The 11,614-nt window shown below is 37.3% G+C and overlaps 1 protein-coding gene across 1 annotated transcript in view; it reads right to left on the minus strand.

Moving 5' to 3' along the window:
- The window catches only part of LOC107658202 (uncharacterized), a 30,249-nt gene that overhangs the window by 11,953 nt on the left and 6,682 nt on the right, over positions 1-11,614 (minus strand). The window contains exons 2-3 of the mRNA XM_016446661.1: positions 5,331-5,480; positions 544-2,054 (exon numbers count right to left, since the gene is read on the minus strand). Of these exons, the coding sequence (XP_016302147.1) occupies positions 544-2,024 (1,481 nt within the window). The 5' untranslated portion in view covers positions 2,025-2,054; positions 5,331-5,480. The remainder of the gene's footprint in view (positions 1-543; positions 2,055-5,330; positions 5,481-11,614) is intronic.

The following is an 11,614-nucleotide window of genomic DNA, read 5'->3' on the forward strand; positions in this document are numbered from 1 at the left end:
GTCTTTTTTCTGTGTTTATCAATAAAATGTGGCGAGAACTGCAGAATTCTGATTAAGAATTAAGGAATTCTTAACTATATCAGTTGAAGTTGGCATGAAATGGAAGTTCATCCAATCTATTTTTATTTGCATCTTAAAGATCTTGTTGTAAACAATTCATCCATGCATCCGTTTCATTTTCTAAAACATTTTTTGACCTCAACATTTTTAACTGATTTTAATAATTTTCAAAATACCTCAATCTTCAGTGAAAGACAGACTTCTCGCTGGTGATGTATTCAGGACTTCTCCAATCATTCAGTCCACTTAAATCCCGCCCCTTTCTTACAATCGTCTGCAAGCTCGCATTCAGATCTGCTGCCATCCAATCAACAACCGATGGATAGAACCGAGTCACTGCCCTACATTATTTTTTTTCTGATAATCTTGGAATGTACATCACAATATGGAAGAAATTATCTGTCACTACTTCTATTGCAACTTTAAGTACTATGTGAATGCACAAGTCTAACACACCAAACACAACAGCTCCCATCCACTCACCTTTTTTTAATAAGGTCCAGGGCAGATCCCAGGAAACCATCCCTCATTTTATAGATTTTGGCTCCATAGCTGGAAAGGTCTGTTCCGTCCAGAAGGATTGCGGGGCAGCAGCTGGATGGGCCATTGCCACTCTCCCTGTGGGGTGGGAAGGGGAGAACAGCTACATCTGTGGCCCCAGGGCCTGCTGGGCCCTTTGTCTCCTCGTCTCTTCCTGTAGCAGCTTGAGGATGTAATGGAGAGCGAGCCACTGGGCTTGAGCAGATTGGTCCTCCTGGGACCTCTGCAGTGGAACTGGGCTCAGACACCTCCGCTCCGCTGTGGTTCGAATCCTGAGTGGTTTTGACGTCAATGTCAGTCCTTTCCGCACTCTGCGTTTCCTCTGTCTGTATTCTTTCCTCTCTATGCTTGTCGTTACTCTCCATTTCAGAGAACCTGTGGTTCGTAATGCCCTCCCTTTGTCTCATTCTCTTAAACTCCTCAAACGTAGGTATGTGCAGGCGGCCCATGGGGGGTCTTTTCCTCTCAGGGGTTGACTGGGCAGAGTTAGTGCAGATGGGCTCTGCGGTATGAGATTTACTTATGGTACTAGACTCATGTCTGGAGTTCAGTGCCAGGTTAGGGGTGCTTCGTTGTCTTCGGAGCTGCAGTCGTCGCAGCGCTTCCTGTTTGATCTCCTCAGGACTGGTGATGCGACGGGCGCTCAACTCTTGCTGTCCATTCCTTTGCAATGATGTCAGCCCAGTCCGAACCGTTACCTCCTGATCGCACGGATAAAGCGGAGAAGGTGCATTACCAAGCACAGGTTGAGGACGCAAGGGCTTGTGGGGCTCCGTCACACGTGTGCTCTGGAGCCGCAGCTTGTCTCGAAGACCCTTTCGAGCATTTCCGTTTATACCCCAGTCCTCAACCGCTGGTAAAAGCCATTGTGGAAAGAGTGGTATATCCTTCCTCACCAATCCTCGGCGGCCGTAGACTGCCATGCTGTCATGGGAAGGCATTAAGCCGTAAACTTGAGGTCCCTGAGGAGGTCCATCGTACCAGTGGCTGCTTGAAGTGCAGTGAAGAATAAACTCACTGTCCACGCTCCTGTAAGGATACGCATTGGGATCGGACACAGCGGCCCAGTGCAGGTTTTCCAGGCTGCGGTAAAGCCGGGTGCCACCGGTGTTCATGCAGCCCTGTGGAAAGCGCATCGTACCATAGCCAGACTGGCCGTCAGGCTGTTTAAGAGGATGCATACTGCTGGTGGAGCAGTAGGCCCCCAGGTTGCTGAGCAGGCCATTGTTGTTGTTGTAGTGGCCCGGTGCTACATCCTGGGCAGGGAAGGGGGACACGCCGTGGTGAGAGAAAGCAGACAGCGGGGAGCTGAGGACGGACAGGTCCATAGACAAGTCCATGCTGCAGCTTGCAGGAGAGCCTGCTGGGGAGTATTCACATTGTGGGGTTTTCACATCCGGCATGGCCACTGAAATAGCTGCCATATTCCAGAAAGGAGCATCGGGATCACAGCCCTGCAGAAATGCACAGACAATGGACATGATGTCAGCAGAACAACCTGATTATACACTGAAACTGCTCTGCATCTGAAAATCAGTAATTCACCAACACCTGGTGTTTAAAATTGGTTTTGAGTAAAAATGACTAAATCTTGTATAGACTTTTGGCAAATTCCGTCCACTGTTGCCTTTGCTTAAACTATTGCGAAAATGCTATACAAATGAATCAAACAAAACAAAAAAAATTTTCATCAGAGTAATAACATCAGAAAAAGATACATCAGTACTAAAAAGTAAATATTCTCCAGATAATATTTTGTCTTTTATTTTGATTTCTGTTGGCTTTAGTACAATCACATAAAAAAATGTAATTTAGCATTTTGATATGCAAGTTATTTAACTTTTTTCTCACACAGCATAAATGGGTCTTTCTTGTTTATTACTGACTGCTGTGGAAAATAATAAAAAAAATGGCATACTTTATAAATTTATAAATAACCAAATACGTAAGAAATATATTCCACTGATAATCCTTAGGTATACGTGAGCAATTTAGGATTTTAAAATACCTGATAAAATCTAAAATTACCTCAGGTTTCAAAATGTGCTACCGAGGATTACTGTAGATGATTCTGAAAATGCAAAATTACCTCCTTGAAATGTCGATTGTATGTAATATTTGCTAATGGCTTGTATGTAAGGGATTCTGTTGCTCACTTGTGTTTGCAGCAACCCTACAAATAGTGCCCTCTATCCCTATAAAATGCCCTGAAAGTGTGCAAAAATGAAATTCACCCAACATTTCTCATATTTAAAAATGGATTTCGTATACTGGACAAAGCTACCAATATTCCTCTTGCTGTAGAACTAATTGTATACTAATCTAAATCACATCAAATGATCCTTCCAGCAATAAAACTACAGCTAAGTAACATAAGGATGTTTAACAGTTCAATAACCACTACAGTAATTATAATGTTCATCATGCGTAGTTCCTATGACTTGTATAATTAAATTCATATTCTAAAAATGGCTCGTTCTTTTTTACAAATCAAATGGTGGGAGGGAGTTCTGTCTGGAATTAAAAACATTAAACCGAGAGAGAGGAAAATCAGAAGGGACAGTAATGAAGAGAGCCACAACATTCGCCCAGGGCTCTTATTCCACTAATCAGATGAGAACTGTGGATTATCAATGAGAGTGCTTCTCTTTCAGTAATTAGAACAAATTGCCTTGCTTTGGGCCATATTAATATCCACCCGTAATCTTAAACAGAAATCAGGGTCAAACCAGGAGTTACAAAAGAACATGTCACAATAATTCCAGGCAGCAGAGTCAGGACAAATCCATCTGAATATTCATCTTCTTCACAGTGCCTGTCAGAGAACAACAATGGCATTGCGATTAGATTGAAAAAGGTGGGAAACCAGCAATTTTAAGTGGGGGAAGCCCAGCATGTTCAGGTGTTCAATTAACGTTTGGCCCAATTTAATTAAAATGGAGCTATTGAAACTCCTCTGGTATTATCAGGCGAATTTCCATCTCTAATTTCATCTCCATTTAGGTGATAAGAAGATTAAAAAAAACCTTTTTGTTTTTCTGTGAACTGTACAGTGGAGCGCTCAGGAGGATCTATCTTCGTGGGTGAGTAGACTCACTGTCTCAATAGCACTGCCAGTGTTTTCTTTCGCTTGCGCTTGAAAACTGCTGACGTGTGAATAAACAGTCAATTAGCATAAGGAGCTTGTTTAATGAGCATGTGGCACAGGATCAACTCACGCTGGGCCCACTATGTCCTCTCTGTGTGTGACAGACAGGCAGATGCTCCATTTCCTATTTGAGCAGAATTCTTACGGACACAAGAAAGCGAGAGCAGACTGTCCCTCACTGAGACAATAGCAAGCCATACCAAGCCAAAATACTAGAGATTCAAAGACACTAAAACTTGAGGACTGGATTAGCCCGATTCCTGACAAACTAATCATCTTCCCTGATTGATTTTACATTACCCTTACGCAAAGAAAATATATTTCCTTATATATGAATGATCAATATATTAAATGATTTAACAGTATATTGAGAATATACAGAATAGTATATTGTGTTAATATATTACAAAACAGTATATTGAATAATAAATAAGGAATTGCCACTTTCATAAATTGAAAAATATGTGACAATATATTTAATTATATATTATAATATATGTAATTTTATATTCAGTAACACACTTCATAACATATAGATGTACATGTGATAAGATATGGTACTGCATGTGTATTAATATATTGTACATATATTTACTCATGCAGTATATACACACATATATAAACATGTATAATATATTTCTTATATTTTATAACTATTTACATTGTTCATATTTTAATTTATAGCTAGATAACAACAGCACAAGCCCACCTGCATGTATTAAAGTATTTAGCAAAGAGACTATCAGCATGCTGAAGAGTGCACAGCCATTACTTTTTTAAATAAAGTAATATATAGTCTTAATGTTGTTTGGCCAGTCGTCAACCTGACCACAGGCTCGACTCTTCAAAACAACGGTAACCCCAAAACTCAGACATGCCAGAAACCCTTTTAAATTCCAAAATAATAGAACATTAAACACTAACAGACCTCCTCCTATATTAATACTGAGCAAAAACACGAGATAACATTTAATTTTAAGATTTACTCTCCTTTAACAGTCAGAAGCAAAGCATGCTGGGAACTAGAAATCTGCTGTAACTCATTCTGTGAATGTGTGTATATATGTGTGTACATACATTCACAATTATACAGGGACATGTACTGTATGTGCAATATATGTACATAACAAAGGATAAAACCTTACGAATATTACATGTAATGCTATTTTTGTCTTCCTTTCTAAATATTTTTATATGTATCAAAATATAGCCATACATGGTCAATGCATATATTGCAGTATATTGAAAAACATATGCACTAGTTTCCCCATATATGGAAATGTATTATGCAATGTATCGTATTACATTTTGCAGTATATTCCCATATATATTTGTTTTGTAAGGGTATAATTTCTTTAACCAGGTTAAACTCATTGAGATGAAAATCTCTTTTATAAGAGTGGCCTGGCCAAGAAGTGATCTGGCCACTGAAACACAATGAATCTGAACGTACTTTATATATATATATATATATATACATATATACTTGTATCTGCAGGCCTCTGCTGAAAAAGTGTGTTAGAGAAACCCTTTAGGATTGCAATATGTTCGTCTTTTTGTTGTGTTAGTCATAAAAACTTACCCCATTTTAATCAACTCTGTCTGCACCTTTACTCGGCTTGCTTTAGGCTCTCATTCACAGGCTCTGAGCCAACAGAATCTCTTTTGGCTTGGATTAGAGGTAGACAAACCATCCACAACGCCAGACTGCTGAGATCTCAAGCACAGGCAGCTACAAAAGAAGAGGAAAAAACATCAATACAGGCATCCACAAATAATACGAATCAATTTCTGCAATGAACAAAGGATCCTGCAGTATTTCTAAGGATTTTGTGTTTCTGTTTTCTTTGAGAAAAGCATTTGCTATAACTGAGGAAATTTTGTGAAGAAGTCAAACACTCTGAATAAAACAGTCATCACCGGGGTTTCCCTTATACACAAAGAAAATGATTTCTTAGGTTTAAAGATATTATTAAGCTTAATAATTTTCTTGCTTTCTAAGAAAGGTCTATTTTTTGTAAACAAATCAAACATAATAATAATGCTAAGAATACATTTTGATAATATTCATAAATATTAACATACACAAAAAACTGAATTCCAAAATATTCCAAATCACATGTACTTTCACCTCCTGTGATTCAAGACTCTGAAATTCAAGGCGTGTTGTGGGCTTTACAATTTTATCTCTTCTGACCTCAATATCAGCCAGAGACCTTCTGGAATTAGTTCAATTTTTGTTAGTGGCACGTCAGTGAATGCAGTTTCAATGATTTCTCATTACTGAGGGAGACACAGCTCGACCTCCACCAGGATGGAGTCAGGCTTCAGTCAATAAACACATTCAGTTGCTCTTCTACTCCATCTTACTAATGGCAAGAACTCGGTGTTTGGTGAATATCTGTCAGTATGTGGTCCAGCTGCTCACTAACGTGTTTCAGAGTAACAAAACCCTGAGGATTACAGCAGGACATCAGTAAGCGAAATAAGAAGAGATGCCTTTCTACCGAGTTGTACTCGCAATATGCACACACAACCATTCCATGCGGACACTTTAGTCTGATTTATGACTAAATGACTCTTATGAGCAGTTCTTTTAATGAATCGTTCAAAACATCTCACAAAGGCTGAATTCAGAATAGCATACTGGCATACTACTGTTACTATTTTTAGAATACTAGTATGTTATTCCGTGACTAATTCTTCTCTGAATGAACTCACTGATAGATAGACAGTGCGGCTTACATTTCCTACACCTTCAAATGTGGAATTTTTATTCTTTTCCATCAAGCCACTGCTGTAGCAAGGTTGCACAGTGATCTATGAAAGCTGCTCCATATGGAATCAGACTAAAAGGCCACATATTGATTGTATCTGCAGGTTTGTGCGATAGCACAGCAGGGGTGTTTCTAGGTTTCAGGAGGTGGAAAGACATGGAGCGCAGATGGAGATTCACAGTATGATTATGCTGCAGAAGACTGACCTCATGATTGGTTGTTGAGATTGATCTATTTCGTCTAAGGTCACAAAGGCCACTGCAGCAGATATCAACCTATTTCTAACCACTGGATTTGTGCTTCCACAAAAAGGATTTTAAGCTGTGAAGAGCAATTTCAGTGAAAGAGGGGGTCATATAAGTACACTGGTGTTGAAAATGGTTGAAATCTGAATGTCTGTGAAGAATATAGGTTAGCTTTAGTTGAAATGGGGACAGTTTACAGAGTGAATGTGGGTAATATGTGCTAGGGTTAAAGTAGCCATTCTCAGATTAGTACCTGTTGGTGATTTTGCCTAATCCAACTGATCCTGCAGAAAGCCGATATGCTGGAAAGCTCAGGAAGGTCTACTAGCTATTGATCATTGGCTGCGTATCTCCCATATCTTGCAGTAAGAGGACTAAAGGCTATCTTTACAGTCACATTATCCGTATTAGGATTTATATTGGAAATCCTAAATCTGAATGAACATGCAATGTATGATTTGGAAGAGTAAATGTTATAATTTCTTTTTAACATCCAAAAAACAGGTCAAATTCATCAGGCAAATTTAACCCCATGAATGTATTTAATTTAAGTTACACAAAACAAAGAATACATTATAAAACATTAATAAATTATAAAACAAATGATACCACTTCATTCATTCATAAATTCATTTATAGATAATTAACTTATCCACTTGCACAAACACACACACACAGACACACACATTATACATAGATACATTTTTGAACACAGCATGTTTGAATACTATTTACATTTTAAATAATGTTTTAAAAATATATATATATATATTTTTTTTTTTTTTTTTTTTGAACCCAGGTTATGTATACAATTAAGTGCCTTACAGTTTTTCTGAATTGCTAAAACACATTTCTTGAAACCATCACTCATTTTCTCAAAACCTTAAACACAAATCCAAATACTCAAACTTCTGTCAAACCTCTGACTCTTCCATCAAAATCAAACAATCACTGCAAAACCATTTCACTTGCACTCAAAATCAAACGGTGCTCTCAGATCACACACACGAGTCAATAAAATAAACACTACAGAGTATTCATTAGACACTACAGAGAAAAATGGAGAACAGCATCCAGAACATTACAGAAAAAAGTATATTGTATTGAGTAAACAATTTTGCAATTCTGTAAAAAAAGTATAGTAATTGCAACTGAGTAAGGTGAATATATTGTATAGGCATACTGAAGAACAGTATTGTGCTGAATATTTAATAGTACTGAATGTTTGTATATATTCAGCACTCGGATACTGCAAAGATACTGCAATCCAACTGCAAAGGCCAAAAAGGTCAAATAAAACTCTAAATACTGCAAAGGCCAAAAAGGTAAAATAAAACTCTAAATGAATAGCATGTTATAGTACACTCAAATACTGTGAGTTGTGCAATTTTAAAATCAGGGTCAATGAGAGATTCATTCTGTCTCAGCATCATGTTAAACCTTACTCTTCCTCCTCTCCTTCTCAGATTGTTTCTATCTATTGTTCGTATCATCATTCAGTCACCTGTGCCGCTTGTGCACTCTGAACTGGCTCATATTTTGTACAGTTGGTTTGATCACATCATTAGAAACAAGTGTGAACAATTTTGAATCGTTGTGTGTAAACGATGACAACTGTGCTTTAGTTGTGTTTAACTTTTGCCCGCTTGTGTTTAGCATTTTGCTGCACAAATGCATCACAGTGTGATAAGTGTTTAAGTGAATGAGAATGTCTTTAGAGTTTTGCAAAAAGAGTGCATGAGATTTGCAAATAGAGCCTAACTGCCTGAATGTGTTTAAGGTTTAGCAGAAAGAGTGCTTTATTCGACAAATTGGTTTAAGCTAGTGAGAATTTGGTTCAGAGATTGGGGTTTAGTGTTTTAGCAATTCAGAAAACTTTTTTTGGCAACTCTAAAGCCTTAATAATGCTTCATAGCATTGTTCCATCATCTGTTTCTGAGGCAGGAGAAGTAGTCATGGAGCTGAGGTAGTTACAGTAGAAGCGAGTGCTGTATAATCAGATGCAGAACTGAAGAGCTTCTCTATTTCCTGTCAGCGGCGCACCACACTCATTCTGACAAGAGCATCCGAGACAGAGCTGGGTTACGGCTCTTCAAAGTAAGAAGAGACGGCATCAAAACATGTTAGAGTGAGGCTGAGAGGCTTACCTCAGTTAATTATGCTTCAACTCTGCAATGAGTTCACTGCATTCAAACAAAATGTACTGTCTACCATATCTGCAACATCTAAATAAATAAAGCATAAAAAAAATAAAGCTAAATAAAAATAGTTTGTTACATATAGTAATCACATATACGCAAGGTTTCCAAGGTGAATACCGTACATCATGCAGATTAAAAAAACCCTTGACAAATATACTATAGGGTGTGTCTTTTCCTGTAGCTCAAGATTGTTAAGTGAATATTTTATGCTTCTGTAGCGTTAACTGAGCTGATGAATAATGCATTAGGTAGATTAGGTGAGAGAAGCATTGTTAGCGCACAAGTTTTTCCATAAACACATTAGTTCTATTCTTAGATGACTATGATAATAGTGATTAAAGGCTTGACGCACTAGTAATCGGTACATATTACAAAGCTGTACTGAAGTTAATGCTATTACTAATTGGTGCACACAGATGTCACAATCTTTCTCATAAATCATTATATGTCTGACAAAGTATAGATGCTGTCTCAAATAACTAGCACAGATCATGTCATTCTAGCCAGCAACAACACAAAGGCAATTTACAGAGCTTGCATTTCCATGAGACGCACACATCAATATGGCGATCAATGTCTGCCGGTCATCTTGTTGGTGGATGTGTTTCATTAATGACCAAGCTGCCACATGTAATATCATTAGTGCATGATTTCATCCTGTAAATTGGAGTATGATTGAAGTGCCAATTCATCAGTAAGTTTGCTTCCTAAGCTTCAAATGCTGGCAAATTTACATGTCTCTCATATAGATATCCTCATTCTAATAAGATAAGGCCACTGCTTACATAATGCATAGCGAGACACGGAAGAGGATAAGAATCTTTTCAATGAAATGTATATGCATTGAAGCTCTGTGTGATGTAACCCTGTCGTTAGTTGATTTTTGCCTTGAGAAGCAGAGGGAAATGAAGCAAGATAATAATTGCCTTTCAGACTGATGAATCAACGCCCTGCAGCTCCTCACAAGGATTTTTTTTCACCTCTTCCTGAATTAGATAAGTCACATGAACATGATACCGCTGCTCTGAAAGATAAAGCCGGTAGTTACGGACATACTGTCAACAGAAGTCAGTACTGCCCTCAGAAACATTGTGTCAGAAATCATGCAAACTGGATGAGCATTGGAAACGTGCCAATCTCCTGCTCAAAAGCAGGCTGACAGTATATCACAGAGTGATACATAAATTATTTTGATTATACATACTTAATAAAACTTGTGGTACAAGTAAATACCTTTTTATTTCAGTAACATAAAAAGTACTACAATGACTTTTGGACACAGTATCATGTAAATACCACGATGCATGAATATGGTTATCAGTAAGTATAGATGATGTGTCCTCAGCATCAAAATTATATAAAAATGTATACAGTTTAATAAGTGAACCTATTTTACTACTGTTCAAATGTTTCAGAGTCAGTAAGATTTTTTTTAAGTGAAGTAGTCTCTTATTCTCACCAATGCTGCATTTATTTAATAAAAAATATAGTAAAAACATAAATATCAATTAAAAAAAAAATGTTTTCTATTCAAATTTATTTGTGTGGTGTCAAAGCTGAATTTTCGGCAGCCATTACGCCAGACTTCAGTGTCACATGATCCTTCAGAAGTGACTCTAATATGATCATTTAATGCTCAAGAAACATTACTTTACATATTTGTTATCATCAATGTTGAAAACAGCTGTGCTGCTTAATATTTTTTTAAGAAAACGGATACATCTCATTTTACATTTTGCTAGATTATAAATGTCTTTCACTTTTGAATATTGTAATGCACCCTTGACGATTAAAAGTATTAATTTATAATTATTCATTTAAAAAATATTACTGACCCCATACTTTTGAATGGTAGTGTAACTAGTCCTGTGACTGGTCACCCTTTAATTTTTGTACAACAAATGAAATTTATAAATACTATTTAATATGAATTACAAATTACAAATGAATTTATATATATATATATAATGCTATTTCATACAGTATTTGTTTGAGTAAAGCTTGTCACACCTAAGAACGTCCCAAATAATTTCATGTCAACTACCCACATAGCACATACCAAAGCACCACAGCATAATCATCGGATGCCATCACTGCACCATTATTTCACCCCAGTGCTTTTTCTAATGCTTTCTTGATTAGTAAACTTGTGGAGATGATGATGATGATAAAAGGCAGCACTGGACAGTTTATATGTAATTCCCAATATTCCAGAGGCTATGAAAGCTTCATAATTAACTGTGGAACATTTATAGCTCAACCTTCTAACAACAAACCTCAATATTACTAATATTACTATATGACAACTATTCTGATTGGTATTGAGAGCATATATATTTCTTTTTTAAAAGCAGATAGACTAGTGGTTGTCATCTAGTCAGCCAAGGGCTCTTCTTCTTCATTACTCATAAGTGTACTCTCTTTACTCCTACTCTGTTTGAGTTTTCATTGGATAATGACACCAGCAGCTCTGGCAACAGTAACAATAATAAAAACAACCTACGAACCTGCCGACTTCACACTTATCAACCTCCTGAGAGAAAGAGAGAGTGCTATGGATCCAGTGTGAAATACTGTGAAGATAACAAGAGAAAACTGTGCCAAGGACAGAGAGGGATGGGACAGGATAGGACAGGAAAGAGT

This window comes from Sinocyclocheilus anshuiensis, unplaced genomic scaffold (assembly GCF_001515605.1).
Source record: "Sinocyclocheilus anshuiensis isolate Anshui unplaced genomic scaffold, SAMN03320099.WGS_v1.1 scaffold263, whole genome shotgun sequence".
NCBI lineage: Eukaryota > Metazoa > Chordata > Actinopteri > Cypriniformes > Cyprinidae > Sinocyclocheilus > Sinocyclocheilus anshuiensis.